The sequence below is a fragment of the Aotus nancymaae genome, unplaced genomic scaffold (assembly GCF_030222135.1).
Source record: "Aotus nancymaae isolate 86718 unplaced genomic scaffold, 86718_ANA_hifiasm-v0.15.2.pri h1tg000069l, whole genome shotgun sequence".
In the NCBI taxonomy this organism is placed as follows: domain Eukaryota; kingdom Metazoa; phylum Chordata; class Mammalia; order Primates; family Aotidae; genus Aotus; species Aotus nancymaae.
The window spans coordinates 2,119,720-2,134,865 of record NW_026988484.1 but is presented as its reverse complement, the minus strand read 5'-3'; the positions used below and the strand labels follow the sequence as shown (position 1 = coordinate 2,134,865).

The window sequence follows — 15,146 nt, the reverse complement described above, 5'->3', positions numbered from 1 at the left end:
GTCTCGAACTCCTGACCTCAGGTGATCTGCCCACCTTGGCCTCCCTACGTGTTGGGATTACAAGCGTGAGCCACTGTGCCCGGCCTAAATTTCTTCATGAGTTGGTCAGCCCTAGGGATTCCTCTTTACCTGTGTGTCCCATCACCCATTTCTGTCCTGGGTTCCCAGACTGTCTTTGCAGACAGTTCTTCACGTAGTCCTTCTAGTAATTCTTTTCTTTTTTAAAAAATGAATATGTTTGCCATTTTGTATTATTTTATTGTTGGAGACAGGGTCTGGCTCTGTTGCTCAGGCTGGAGTGCAGTGGCACAGTCATAGCTCACCGCAGCCTTGACTGCCTAGCTCCAGTCATCCTCCCACCTCAGCCTTGACCGCCTCGCTGCAGTCATCCTCCCACCTCAGCCTTGACCGCCTCGCTGCAGTCATCCTCCCACCTCAGCCTTGACCGCCTCGCTGCAGTCATCCTCCCACCTCAGCCTTGACCGCCTCGCTGCAGTCATCCTCCCACCGCAGCCTTGACCGCCTCGCTGCAGTCATCCTCCCACCTCAGCCTTGACCGCCTCGCTGCAGTCATCCTCCCACCTCAGCCTTGACCGCCTCGCTGCAGTCATCCTCCCACCTCAGCCTTGACCGCCTCGCTGCAGTCATCCTCCCACCGCAGCCTTGACCGCCTCGCTGCAGTCATCCTCCCACCTCAGCCTTGACCGCCTCGCTGCAGTCATCCTCCCACCTCAGCCTTGACCGCCTCGCTGCAGTCATCCTCCCACCTCAGCCTTGACCGCCTCGCTGCAGTCATCCTCCCACCGCAGCCTTGACCGCCTCGCTGCAGTCATCCTCCCACCGCAGCCTTGACCGCCTCGCTGCAGTCATCCTCCCACCTCAGCCTTGACCGCCTCGCTGCAGTCATCCTCCCACCTCAGCCTTGACCGCCTCGCTGCAGTCATCCTCCCACCTCAGCCTTGACCGCCTCGCTGCAGTCATCCTCCCACCGCAGCCTTGACCGCCTCGCTGCAGTCATCCTCCCACCTCAGCCTTGACCGCCTCGCTGCAGTCATCCTCCCACCTCAGCCTTGACCGCCTCGCTGCAGTCATCCTCCCACCGCAGCCTTGACCGCCTCGCTGCAGTCATCCTCCCACCTCAGCCTTGACCGCCTCGCTGCAGTCATCCTCCCACCGCAGCCTTGACCGCCTCGCTGCAGTCATCCTCCCACCTCAGCCTTGACCGCCTCGCTGCAGTCATCCTCCCACCTCAGCCTTGACCGCCTCGCTGCAGTCATCCTCCCACCGCAGCCTTGACCGCCTCGCTGCAGTCATCCTCCCACCTCAGCCTTGACCGCCTCGCTGCAGTCATCCTCCCACCTCAGCCTTGACCGCCTCGCTGCAGTCATCCTCCCACCTCAGCCTTGACCGCCTCGCTGCAGTCATCCTCCCACCGCAGCCTTGACCGCCTCGCTGCAGTCATCCTCCCACCTCAGCCTTGACCGCCTCGCTGCAGTCATCCTCCCACCTCAGCCTTGACCGCCTCGCTGCAGTCATCCTCCCACCTCAGCCTTGACCGCCTCGCTGCAGTCATCCTCCCACCGCAGCCTTGACCGCCTCGCTGCAGTCATCCTCCCACCTCAGCCTTGACCGCCTCGCTGCAGTCATCCTCCCACCTCAGCCTTGACCGCCTCGCTGCAGTCATCCTCCCACCTCAGCCTTGACCGCCTCGCTGCAGTCATCCTCCCACCTCAGCCTTGACCGCCTCGCTGCAGTCATCCTCCCACCTCAGCCTTGACCGCCTCGCTGCAGTCATCCTCCCACCGCAGCCTTGACCGCCTCGCTGCAGTCATCCTCCCACCTCAGCCTTGACCGCCTCGCTGCAGTCATCCTCCCACCTCAGCCTTGACCGCCTCGCTGCAGTCATCCTCCCACCTCAGCCTTGACCGCCTCGCTGCAGTCATCCTCCCACCGCAGCCTTGACCGCCTCGCTGCAGTCATCCTCCCACCGCAGCCTTGACCGCCTCGCTGCAGTCATCCTCCCACCTCAGCCTTGACCGCCTCGCTGCAGTCATCCTCCCACCTCAGCCTTGACCGCCTCGCTGCAGTCATCCTCCCACCTCAGCCTTGACCGCCTCGCTGCAGTCATCCTCCCACCGCAGCCTTGACCGCCTAGCTGCAGTCATCCTCCCACCTCAGCCTTGACCGCCTAGCTGCAGTCATCCTCCCACCGCAGCCTTGACTGCCTAGCTCCAGTCATCCTCCCACCTCAGCCTTGACCGCCTCGCTGCAGTCATCCTCCCACCTCAGCCTTGACCGCCTAGCTCCAGTCATCCTCCCACCTCAGCCTTGACCGCCTCGCTCCAGTCATCCTCCCACTGCAGCCTTGACCGCCTAGCTCCAGTCATCCTCCCACCTCAGCCTTGACCGCCTAGCTGCAGTCATCCTCCCACCTCAGCCTTGACCGCCTCGCTGCAGTCATCCTCCCACCTCAGCCTTGACCGCCTCGCTGCAGTCATCCTCCCACCTCAGCCTTGACCGCCTCGCTGCAGTCATCCTCCCACCGCAGCCTTGACCGCCTAGCTGCAGTCATCCTCCCACCGCAGCCTTGACTGCCTAGCTCCAGTCATCCTCCCACCTCAGCCTTGACCGCCTCGCTGCAGTCATCCTCCCACCTCAGCCTTGACTGCCTAGCTCCAGTCATCCTCCCACCTCAGCCTTGACCGCCTAGCTCCAGTCATCCTCCCACCTCAGCCTTGACCGCCTCGCTGCAGTCATCCTCCCACCTCAGCCTTGACCGCCTCGCTGCAGTCATCCTCCCACCTCAGCCTTGACCGCCTCGCTGCAGTCATCCTCCCACCGCAGCCTTGACCGCCTAGCTGCAGTCATCCTCCCACCGCAGCCTTGACCGCCTCGCTACAGTCATCCTCCCACCGCAGCCTTGACCGCCTCGCTGCAGTCATCCTCCCACCTTAGCCTTGACCGCCTCGCTCCAGTCATCCTCCCACCGCAGCCTTGACTGCCTAGCTCCAGTCATCCTCCCACTGCAGCCTTGACTGCCTAGCTCCAGTCATCCTCCTACCTCAGCCTTGACCGCCTAGCTCCAGTCATCCTCCCACCTTAGCCTTGACCGCCTCGCTGCAGTCATCCTCCCACCTCAGCCTTGACCGCCTCGCTCCAGTCATCCTCCCACTGCAGCCTTGACTGCCTAGCTCCAGTCATCCTCCCACCTCAGCCTTGACCGCCTCGCTGCAGTCATCCTCCCACCTTAGCCTTGACCACCTCGCTCCAGTCATCCTCCCACTGCAGCCTTGACTGCCTAGCTCCAGTCATCCTCCCACCTCAGCCTTGACCGCCTCGCTGCAGTCATCCTCCCACCTTAGCCTTGACCGCCTCGCTCCAGTCATCCTCCCACTGCAGCCTTGACTGCCTAGCTCCAGTCATCCTCCCACCTCAGCCTTGACCGCCTCGCTGCAGTCATCCTCCCACCTCAGCCTTGACCGCCTAGCTCCAGTCATCCTCCCACCTCAGCCTTGACTGCCTCGCTGCAGTGATCCTCCCACCGCAGCCTTGACCGCCTAGCTCCAGTCATCCTCCCACCTCAGCCTTGACTGCCTCGCTGCAGTCATCCTCCCACCGCAGCCTTGACCGCCTCGCTCCAGTCATCCTCCCACTGCAGCCTTGACCGCCTCGCTCCAGTCATCCTCCCACCGCAGCCTTGACTGCCTAGCTCCAGTCATCCTCCCACCTCAGCCTTGACCGCCTCGCTGCAGTCATCCTCCCACTGCAGCCTCCTGAGTAGTTGGCACTACAGATGCATGCCACCAGACTCAGCTAATTTTTTAATTTTTAAATTTATGTTTCATTTTTTATAGAAACAGAGTCTCACATTATGACCTAGGCTGGTTTCTAACTCCTGGGCTCAAACGATCCTCCTGCCTTAGCCTCCCAAAGTGCTGGGACTACAAGCCTGAGCCACCATGGCTGGCCTGTTTACCTTTATTTAAACATTGCCAAAGTGTTTTCCACAGCAATCATATCATTTTGCATTCTCTCCAGAAATGCGTAAGATTTCCAGTCACTACACTTGCCATCACTTGATATTGCCAGGTTATTTTTTCTAATCGACTAATAATAATTGTATATATTGGCCGGGCATGGTGGCTCATGCCTGTAATCTCAGCACTTTGGGAGGCTGAGGTGGGTGGATCACGAGGTCAGTAGTTCAAGACCATCCTGGCCAAGATGGTGAAACCTCCTCTCTACTAAAAATACAAAAATTAGCTGGGCATGGTGACTGGCGCTAGCTAATTAGGAGGCTAAGGCAGAGAATTGCTTGAACCTGGGAGGCAGAGGTGGCAGTGAGCTGAGATCGCACCACTGCACTCCAGCCTGGGCGACAGAGTGAGACTCTGTCTGAAACAAGAAAAAATTGTATATATTTATGGGGTACAATATGGTGTTTCAATATATGTATACATTATGGAATGATTCAGTTGGGCTAATCAACATATCTATCTCCTTACATCCATATCATTTTCTGCAATGTGAACATTTAAGGTATAATCTGTTTGCAATTTTGAAATATACATTAATTATTAATAACTATAGTCTCCACACTGTGCAATAGATCTGGAAACTTATGCCTTCCGTCTAACTGAAACTTGGACACCCCACACCTCTTTCTGGCTGTTCTGCCATGCTGCTATGCACATGCCACGATCAGTGCAAGGTCAGAGATAACAGGTCTACAGGTTTGTGTCTTTCCACATGTCAGGTGTTTACTGATGTTATTTCAATCACAAAAGCCTCAAGCTACATGGAATTCCCAAGGAGGCATTTATCCTTTGCGCTTCTCATTCACTTAGTGATCCACCTGCCTCGGCCTCCCAAAGTGCTGGGATTACAGGCTTGAGCCACCGTGCACAGCCTAGTTTAATTTTTTAAGAGATGGGGTCTCACTCTGTTGCTCAGGCTGGAGTGCAGTGGCATGATCACAGCTCACTGCAGCCTCGACTTCCTGGGCTCAAGCAGTCCTCTTGCCTGAAATATAATCCATATACCACACAACTCACTCATGGCTTTTGGTACGTTGAGAGTTGTCCAGCCATCCTCACAGTGAATTTGAGAACATTTTCATTCCCCCACAAGGAAACGCCAGCCCCTTTCGCCAGCAGTTCCCAACAGCCTCACCTGCTGACAACTATTGATCTATGTTCTGTGTGTACAGATTTACTTTTCCTGGACATTCCTATAAATGGGATCATACACTTTGTGGTCTTCTGTGACTCACTTCTCTCACTAAATATGACGTTTTCAAGGTTCATCCATGTTGCAGCCTGTGTCAGAGCCTCATTCCTTTCTCTCGATTACTTTTCCATCTTAGGCTGGGTGTAGTGGCACTGCGGGAAGCCAAGGTGGGAGGATTGCTTGAGGTCAGGAGTTCAAGACCAGCCTGGACAACATAGGGAGACTTGATCACTACAGAAAAAAAAAAAAAATAGCTAGGTGTAGTGGCATGCACCTGTGGTCCTGGCTACTCAGAAGGCTGAGGCAGGAGAATCACTTGAGTCTGGGAGGTCAAGGCTACAGTAAGGTATAATCGCACCGTTGTACTTCAGCACTGGGCAACAGTGCAAGTCTCTATCTCTTAAAAAAAAGAAACAAGGGCCGGGTGCGGTGGCTCATGCCTGTAATCCCAGCACTTTGGGAGGCCGAGGCGGGTGGATCACGAGGTCAAGAGATCAAGACCATCCTGGTCAACATGGTGAAACCCCGTCTCTACTAAAAATACAAAAAATTAGCTGGGCATGGTGATGCATGCCTGTAGTCCCAGCTACTTAGGAGGCTGAGGTAGGAGAATTGCCTGAACCCAGGAGGTGGAGGTTGCGGTGAGCCGAGATCACGCCATTGCACTCCAGAGCCTGGGTAACAAGAGCGAAACTCTGTCTCAAAAAAAAAAAAAAAAAAAAGAAACAAGAAAAATTCCATTGTTTGAATAGACTATACTGTGTATCCATTTATCAGTTGATGGATATTTGAGCTGTTTCCATTTTCGGGCTATTGTGAATAGGGCTGCTATGAGCATTTATGTATCAATTTTTGTGTGTATGTTCAGTATGTTTTCAATTTTCTTGGTTGTATGGGTAGAATTTCTGGGTCAAATGGTCACTCTATGTTTAAGTATTTGAGGAGCTGCCAGAGAGTTTTCTGAAGCAGCTGCACCATTTTACATTCCCCTCAGCATTGCATGACAATTCCAATTTAAATATATTCATCCTGGACTGAGAAACCTGTAAATTTGGGTTTACAGAATTCCTGTCTTTGAACACCTTAAATTTGCAAAGGTTGTTGGCCTGCTGGGGGAGAGGCCTTCCTTTCTACTTGTGAAACAGGGGCCCTGTAAATCACAGAACAGATTGGAGGGGCCTTCCTGGGTGGCTTTGTGAATGTAGGGGCCACAGAGAAAGCTCACCCCTTACTCCTTCAGGGTGGGTTGTCATGTAGCGGGGAGTTTATTCTGACGTGTGACACTTCAGGTACGGGCTTGATCGCACGATTAGTCCAGTTCTATCCTGATAAAAAGGAGAGTTGATTCCTGTAGAACCTCTGCAAATAACCACATTGCTGTTCTAGGTGCTTTTCACCCCAAAGTATCAAGCCAGGCTGATTTTTCCAAGAATTCACTTTGATTACCTCCAGCTTGGATTACCTCCAACATAAAATGCTTCTGAACTGGAAGTTTCTATATGTAGACTTTCTTTTCTTTCCTTTTAACTAAAGCCCATTTAAAGAATTAGAAACTCAATTTTTCTTTTTATTTATTTATTTATTTTTGAGATGGAGTCTCACTCTGTTGCCCAGGCTGGAGTGCACTGGTGCGATCTCAGCTCACTGCAACCTCTGCCTCCTGGGTTCAAGCAATTCTCCAGCCTGAGCCTCCTGAGTAGCTGGGACCACAGGTGCCTGCTGCCATACCAGGCTAATTTTTATATTTTTAGTAGAGACAGGGTTTCAGTGTGTTGCCCAGTCGGGTCTTAAACTCCTAACCTCAGGTGATCCACCCACCTTGGCCTTCCAAAATGCTGGGATTACAGGTGTGAGCCACTGTGCCTGGCTTAACAACAACAACAACAACAAAAACAGACAAGCTTTCCCTGTCTTGCCCAGGCTGGTCTGCAACTCCTGGGCTTAAGTGATCCTCCCAAGTTGGCCTCCCAGTGTTGGGATTACAGGCATGAGCCGCTGCACACAGCTGCAACTGCATTTCTTGACTGCAGCTCAAGAAGCTCTTGTTTTCCTGTATCTGTAGGGTTGCCAGATAAAACAGGACCCCTACTTAAGTTTGGTTTTCAGATAAACAATGAATAATTTTTTAGTAGAATTTTGTCCCAAATATTGCATAGGAAATACTTGTGCTAAAATATTATGTGAATTTATCTGAAATTTGAATTTCATTGGGTATCCTGTTTTTTATTTTATCCACCTGTTGAGTCAGCCTTACAGGTCTGTGTAAACCCATCAGAGCAGAGCATCTTTTCGTTCAGACCCTTAACCTTTGTATAGCCTGTTTCCTTACTACCCTCTGGTGGTAGGAGAATGTTTTGCACCCATACAGGGAGCGTTAAACACTGAGCCATCAGACCCCAGAGACCAAGCAGTTTCATCCTGTGCCTCAGCCACAGGTCAGAAGCAAACACAGACACAAAACCCCACTGACTCCGATTTCACAGAACTCTTGTATCTTCCGGGGCACAAGAGGTAGTCTCTGCATTGGCAAATCGACAAATAGGAAAAAACTGACAAAGATCACAGCATGGCCAGACAACACAAGCAGGTTCTGAGTCATTGCCACTGCCGGTGAAGAATAATCCATCTGTGCCGTGCAGACCATAACTAGAATCAGAACCCCAGGCCCGGCACGGTGGCTCCAGCCTGCAACCCTAGAGTTTTGGGAGGCTGAGGCAGGAGGATCACTGGAGCCCAGGAATTCAAGACCAGGCTGGGAAACATAGTGAGATCCCCATCTCTCTAAAATAGTAACAATAATCATTTCTTTTAAAACTGGGGGTGGTGGTGCACATCTATAGTCCCAACTACTTGGGAGGCTGAGGCAGGAAGCTCTCTTGAGCCCAGGAGGTAGATGATGTAGTGAGCCGTGATCCTGCCACTGCACTGTAGCCTGGATGACAGTGAGACCCTGTCTCACAAAAACAAAACAAAACAAAACAAAACAAAAAACCGCCTGGCAAGGAAGGAGAAACATGAGTTTGAAGTGGGCAAAAACGAGAGGAATGAACGTAAAGTTCCGTTGTTCCTTGGGTTCAGGTGTGGTGGCTCACAACTGTAATCCCAGCACTCTGGGAGGTAGGTGGATCACCTGAGGTCAGGTGTTCGAAACCAGCCTGTCCAACATGGTGAAACCCTGTCTCTACTAAAAATACAAAAAGTAGCCAGGTGTGGTGGTGTGCACCTGCCTTGTAATCCCAGCTACTCCAGAGGCTCAGGCAGGAGAATCGCTTTAACCCAAGAGGTGGAGGTTGCAGTGAGCCAAGATCACGCCACTGCACTCCAGCCTGGGTGACAGAGAGAGACTCTATTTCAAAAAAGAAAAATTTTTTTCCCTTGGATTTCATTCCAGGAACCAAAAAAGAGGTGTGTCTGGGCTTAAGCAGCCCTTAAGAGGTACAAAAGCAGGTAAGCCCACCAGGGCACTTCGGTAGGCCCTCCGTAACCCTCAGGCCATCATTTCCAAATACTCTCATGCCAGGGAACAGGAGCGTGGTGAATCTGGCTTGGGCGTCTGTGTTTTAGAAATGTTATCTGGATGGTGCCATGGTGAGACTCAGTTGTCAAAAAGGCACAAAGAATCACCATCACGTGAGAGATTGTTAGAAATGCAAATGCTGGGGCCTGCACCATAACCAGGTCTCACATTAACACTGGAGATGATCTGGGCTCCATTCATGTCCCAGCTCTGACCTAACTAGGGCGGCCGGCTATCCCGGGACTCAAGGTGTTTGTGGGACTCTTCTTTTCTTCTTTTTTTTTTTGAGACGGAGTTTCACTCTGTTGCCCACGATGGAGTACAGTGGCATAATCTTGCAATCTCTGCCTCCCAGGTTCAAGCTATTTTTCTGCCTCGGCCTCTGGAGCAGCTGGGATTACAGGCACGCACCACCACGCCCAGCTACTTTTTGTATTTTTAGTAGAGATGAGGCTTCACCATGTTGGCCAGGCTGGTCTCGAACTCCTGACCTCAAGTGATCCACCTGCCTCGGCCTCCCAAAGTACTGAGATTACAGGTGTGAGCCACCATACCTGGCCTCTTTATTTATTTATTTTTTTCTTTCGTTCTCTCCCTTCCTTCCTTCCGTCCTCTTTCTTTCTCCCCCTCTCCTCCCTCTCTTTCCTCCCTGCCTCCCTTTCGTCCCTCCTTTCCTCCCTCCCTCCTTTCCTCCCTCCCTCCTTTTCTCCCTCCCTCCTTCCCTTCTTCCCTCCTTCTTTCCTTCTCTTTCTCTTTCTTCTTTTTTGGAGACGGAGTCTCGTTTTTTTTTGCCCAAGACGGAGTGTAGTGGTGGGGTCTCAGCTTACCGCAACCTCCACCTCCTGGGTTGAAGCAATTCTCCTGCCTGAACCTCCCGAGTAGCTGGGATTAAGGTGTGTGCCACCACACCTAGCTAATTCTGTATTTTTAGTAGAGACGGGGTTTCACCATGTTGGCCAGGCTGATGTTGAACTCCTAACCTCAAGTAATCCGCCCTCCTCAGTCTCCCAAAGTGGTGGGATTATACGCATGAGCCACCATGCCTAGCCTCTCTTTTTCTTTCTTCCTTTCCTTCTTTCTTGCTTCCTTTCTCTGACTACTTGCGCATGCTCGCCTGTCCTTCCTTCCCTTCCTTCCTTCCCTGCCTCTCTCCCTCTGTTCTATTTCTTTCTCATTTCTTTCTCTCCCTCCCTCCTGCCCTTCCTTCTCTCTTTTCTCTTTCCTTCCTTAATTTCTCTTTCTCTCCTTCTTTCTTTTCTCTGTCTCTTTCTTCTCCCCCTCCCCTCCCCTCCCCTCCCCTCTCCTCCCCTCCTCTCCCCTTCTTCCTTCCTTGCAGGGGTCTTACTGTATTGCCCAGGCTGGTCTCAACCTCCTGGGCTCTAGCAGTCCTCCTGCCTTGGCCTCCCAAAGCACTGAGATTACATGCATGAGCCACCATGTCCGGCCTTGTGTGAAATTTTCTTTCTTTCTTTATGAAATGGAGTCCCATCTGTCACCCTCTCTGTTGCCCTGGCCTCTTCCCACTCAGGTCGGTCCCTCCTCCACACTGGTAAGCCTCAGCAACAAGACCCAGTTCCTGTCCTTCCTTTGGACCGTGCCCAGTGACCTCATAACTGTCCACACAGTAGCACAGCTGGTGCTTCACTTCCGGTGGTCTTGGGTGGGCGTCTTGGCGCAGAAGGATGACTTTGGGCTTCAGGGCAGCTCTCTGGTGGTCCAGGAGCTAGGCCATGCTGGGGTCTGCATGGAGTTCCACCTCCACATCCCCACCCATGAGTCCCCAAAGATGAAAAACATCATCCAGGCCGGGCGCAGTGGCTCACGCCTGTAATCCCAGCACTTTGGGAGGCCGAGGAGGGTGGATCATGAGGTCAAGAGATCGAGACCATCCTGGTCAACATGGTGAAACCCCGTCTCTACTAAAAATACAAAAAATTAGCTGAGCACGGTGGCGTGTGCCTGTAATCCCAACTACTCAGAAGGCTGAGGCAGGAGAATTGCCTGAACCCAGGAGGCGGAGGTTGCGGTGAGCTGAGATCACACCATTGCACTCCAGCCTGGGTAACGAGTGAAACTCTGTCTCAAAAAAAAAAAAAAGAAAAAAGAAAAACGTCATCCAGCAGATGGAGAGCTGTACCGCCACCATCATCCTGGTCTTCGTCAGCAGCTGCACTTCCAACTCATCCTGCAGGGTCTGGCAGGCCGAAACATCCTGGGCCAGGTCTGGGTCAGCTGGGACATTCTGCACGTGGCACTGGCCCTGACCACGCCGGGTGCCTCCAGGTCCTGCAGGGCTCGTTCAGCCTCCTGTTTCGCTATAGCCAGCTCCCCGACTTCCCTGAGTTCCTCTCTCACCTGCGCACCCTGCCAGGACCCCGGAAGCCATGTTCATGCAGAGGTTCTGGGAGGTCACCTTCAAGTGCACATGGCCTCACGGGAGTCGGGGGCCAGCAGGGAACAGCACAACCACCACAGTAGTCCACTTCTGCTCAGGAAATAAGAGTCTGAGGGCTGAGCACTACCCTTTCCAGAAGGACAGTAAAGTAAACACTGTCTACACAGCGGTCTGCACCCCGCCTGAAGGCCCTGGCAGCCTGTGAGCATGGGGATGAGGGGTGTGCAGATCCCCGGGACGTCCAGCCGTGGCAGGTGAGAGGCGAACATTTCAAGTGGGGCTAAACATGATGGCTCATGCCTGTAGTCCCAGTACTTTGGGAGCCCAAGGTGGGAGGATCACTTGAGCCCAGGAATTCAAGATCAGCCAGGGCAACACAGTAAGACCCCAAATCCACAAATTTTATTTTATTTATTTTTTGAAATGGAGTCTTGCTCTGTCATCCAGGCAGGAGTGCAATGGCGCAATCTCAGCTCACTGCAAGATCCACCACCCCTGGCTTCAAGTGATTCTCCTGCCTCAGCCTCTTGAGTAGCTGGGATTACAGGCATGTGCCACCATGCCTCACTAATTTTTGTATTTGTAGTAGAGATGTGGGTTCACCATGTTGGCCAGGCTGGTCCTGAACTCCTGACTGAGGTGGTGGCCATGATCCACCCACCTCGGCCTCCCAAAGCGTTGGGATTACAGGTGTGAGCCACTGCACCCCGCCAATAAAATTTTTTAAATTAGCCCATCATGGTGGTGCATTCCTGTAGTCTCATCTACTTGGAAGGCTCAGGTGTGAGGATTGCTTGAGTCTAGGAGGTCGAGGCTACAGCAAGCCATGATGGTGCCACTGCACTCCAGCCTGGGCAACAGGGCAAGACCTTGTCTCAAAAACAAAAAGTGTGGAGTGAATGATTCAGGGAAGGGCAGACAGCAGGAAACTCACTTGGTCTAAGCTATGGGGAAGGACAGAGGCAGCACTCCTCAGTGAGGATATCTTGTGTACACAGCCCTGAGCCACATCTTAGCAGGAGCACTGGATGAGGAATCTTTTTTTTTTTTTTTTTGAGAAGGAATCTCCCTCTGTCACTCAGGCTGGAGTGCAGTGGTGCAATCTTGGCTCACTGCAACCTCCACCTCCTGGTTCAAGCAATTATCTGCCTCAGCCTCCCGAGTAACTGGGATTACAGCTGCCCACCACCATGCTTGGATAATTTTTGTATTTTTAGTAGAGATGGGATTTCACCATCTTGGCAAGGCTGGTATTGAACTTCTGACCTTTTGATCTGCTCGCCTTGGCCTCCCAAAGTGCTGGGATGAGGCGTGAGCCACCGCGCATGGCCTTTTTTTTTTTTTTTTTTTTTTTTTTTTTAAGACAGGCTCTTGCTCTGTCGTTCAGGCTGGAGTACAGTGATGCATTCACAGCTCACCACAGCCTCGACCCCCTGGGCTCAAGCGATCCTTCCACCGCAGCCTCCGGAGAAGCTGGGACTACAGGCGCGCGCCATCACGCCGGGCTAATTTTTGTGGTTTTTTTTTTTTTTTTATTTTTGTAGAGATGGGGGTCTCACTATGTTGCCCAGGATAGTGTCGAACTCCTGAACTCAATCGATCCTCCCGTCACAGCTTCCCAAAGTACTGGGATTACAGGAATGAGCCACCGCGCCCGAACCGCTCCATACATATTGATACAGAAAACTTACAGGATGGGTCGCTGGTAACCCATGCTCCCATAAAGCCTGGCCTCTGGAAAAAGACTTGGGAAGTAGCCCTGATGTTCTCAGCCGTGGGGCTTCACAGGGATGGGTAGCTCGAATCAGGTTCCTTATCTTTTTTTTTTTTTTTTTTTTTTTTTTTTTTTTTTTTTTGAGACGGAGTTTCGCTCTTGATACCCAGGCTGGAGCGCAATGGCGCGATCTCGGCTCACCGCAATCTCCGCCTCCTGGGTTCAGGCAATTCTCCTGCCTCAGCCTCCTGAGTAGCTAGGATTACAGGCACGCGCCACCGTGCCCAGCTAATTTTTTTGTATTAGTAGAGACGGGGTTTCACCATGTTGACCAGGATGGTCTCGATCTCTTGACCTCGTGATCCACCCGCCTCGGCCTCCCAAAGTGCTGGGATTACAGGCTTGAGCCACCGCGCCCGGCCTCAGGTTCCTTATCTTAAAGGGAATGACAGCAGCCACTTTCTCACAATCTTGCGAACGCCCAATGAAGGATCCCTCGAGAGCGCTGAGAACTCGCCGAACTCCTGCCGCGAAACCCGGGACCGCGAGTCAGAGCTGTCCTTTCACCCTGCCCAGGTGGCGCGGGGCGGGGCGGGGCGGGGCGGGGCGGGGCGGCCCAGGGGGGCTGTGCTGGCGGAGCCGCTCCCTGGTGCCGGAAGTGCCGCCAGGAACTACAGCTCCCAGCAGCCCCCGCGGCGCGCCCCGGTCGACGCCGGGGGAAGCCGCCGCCATTGTCCGCGGCCGAGGTGAGGCCTTCGCTCGGGCTGTGGGGCCGCGGTAGCTGCTGGGCTCGGGGGTTGGGAGAGCCGGCGGGGAGAGGCGGCGCCAGGGCGGGTCCTGCGCCTGCACTTTCCGCGCCGGCTTTGCGCCCTCGTTGCCCTCGGCCCTCCCACCAGCCGCCAGCCTCAGGCCTCCCGCTTCCAGCCTCCAGGCGCGCTTCCTTGTCTGGCCGTACGGGCCTGGGTGAACCCTGCACGTCGGCTCCGCGCGCCTTTGTCTCCGAGGCCGCGCCCGGAGCTCCCAAGCGCACTGCTGGGCCGGACCTCGGCGCGGGACAAAAGCCAAACGCCCCAGGCGAGGCGACCCCGCGGCTGCGAGTCAGGTGAGGCCGGGACGAGCTTCTGCAGCGTCGCGGCCGCGTCGGTCTTGCGGAGGAAATTGGGTCGGGAGCTCTGGAAGCGGGTGGTACGGACGCTTCTGAGGCCGTTCGTTCCCCAGCCCGCCTTTCTCCCCCGCCGGTTCACACAGCACTGTGAAGGACGTCAGACCCGGGTTGGAAATGGCTCTGGATTCCCTTAAACGTGCGGTGACGGCGGCGGTCACTGTCAAGTTGCAAATAACAGTGCGAAATGCGCTTTGCATTCTGCGCTTCCGCGCTGATTCCGGTGCTCCTGAGGCTCGCTGGGTGTTCTGGTGCGTTATACACGTACCCGGGAATCCATTAAGGAGGCTGCTGACTTGTACAGAGATCGGGGACCTGGGGATTTAGGGGTCTCTGAGTCCTCCGCACACACACAAGCTTAGGCTTAGGACATCTCGGACGTGGAGTTTGTTTTGGAGGTGGGATTAAATTTACGTAACATAATGTTCACCACTTTAACCACTTAAAAGTGTGAAGTTCATTGGTTTTATTGTGTATTAATAAAGTTGTGCAGTCATCACCTCTATCTGATGCTCACCCCCCAAAGAAACTCTGTTCCCATTAAGCAGTCACTCCCCATTTTATTTTCCCCCAGCTCTGGGCAACCACTAACGTATCAGGATTGCAAGTAGAGTTTACAATAATTGTTGTCAAATTAACCCGAAAGTTCCATCTGTGTTGTGAATGGATGTCTCTTGGGAATGGCTAACAAATTTATACCTTCTCATCGGAATCAGGCTTGTTTTTCCAGCTTATGCAAATTACCCTTAGTTTTTCTCCAGGAATTGTGTTATTTTTTTGACATGTAAATTTTCTTAAGTTCTCCTTGCAAGTTTTTTTGTTGCTTCTATGGATAGATTCCCTTCTTTGTTCTCACTCGGTCTTCTGTGAGAATGAACCGTTTTGTATTTTTTCACTTTTGTCATTAGGTGGGGAATCGCACTGTTCCTGGGCAGGTGTCTGGTCAGTCAATCCTCAGGATGGCAGCCATCAACCCGTGGGCCTCCTGGGGTGAGTCCAAATCGTGTTACTTCTGGGCCTCCCCTAACATTAGCTGCTGCAGTCTTGGGTCAGAGCTGGGGAGGGGCTGAGGACTTTTGAGGATGGAAGTGGGGTCTATCTGTTTTGGTACAAAATTAGAAGTGATTGG

General features: G+C 53.2%; 1 protein-coding gene and 1 pseudogene across 3 annotated transcripts in view; one reads left to right on the top strand and one right to left on the bottom strand.

Moving 5' to 3' along the window:
- Positions 1 to 4,884: 4,884 nt before the first annotated feature.
- LOC105731388 (uncharacterized) lies at positions 4,885 to 14,217 on the bottom strand (annotated as a pseudogene).
- The window catches only part of ZNF606 (zinc finger protein 606), a 57,660-nt gene continuing 56,417 nt past the window's right edge, over positions 13,904 to 15,146 (top strand). The window contains exons 1-2 of one of the 3 annotated variants that reach the window (XM_012473160.2): positions 13,904 to 13,957; positions 14,926 to 15,007. In XM_012473160.2, the coding sequence (XP_012328583.2) occupies positions 14,977 to 15,007 (31 nt within the window). In that variant the 5' untranslated portion in view covers positions 13,904 to 13,957; positions 14,926 to 14,976. Of the gene's footprint in view, positions 13,958 to 14,168; positions 15,008 to 15,146 lie in introns of those variants that run through there. The other 2 variants (XM_012473163.3, XM_064367413.1) reach the window with 2 other exon arrangements.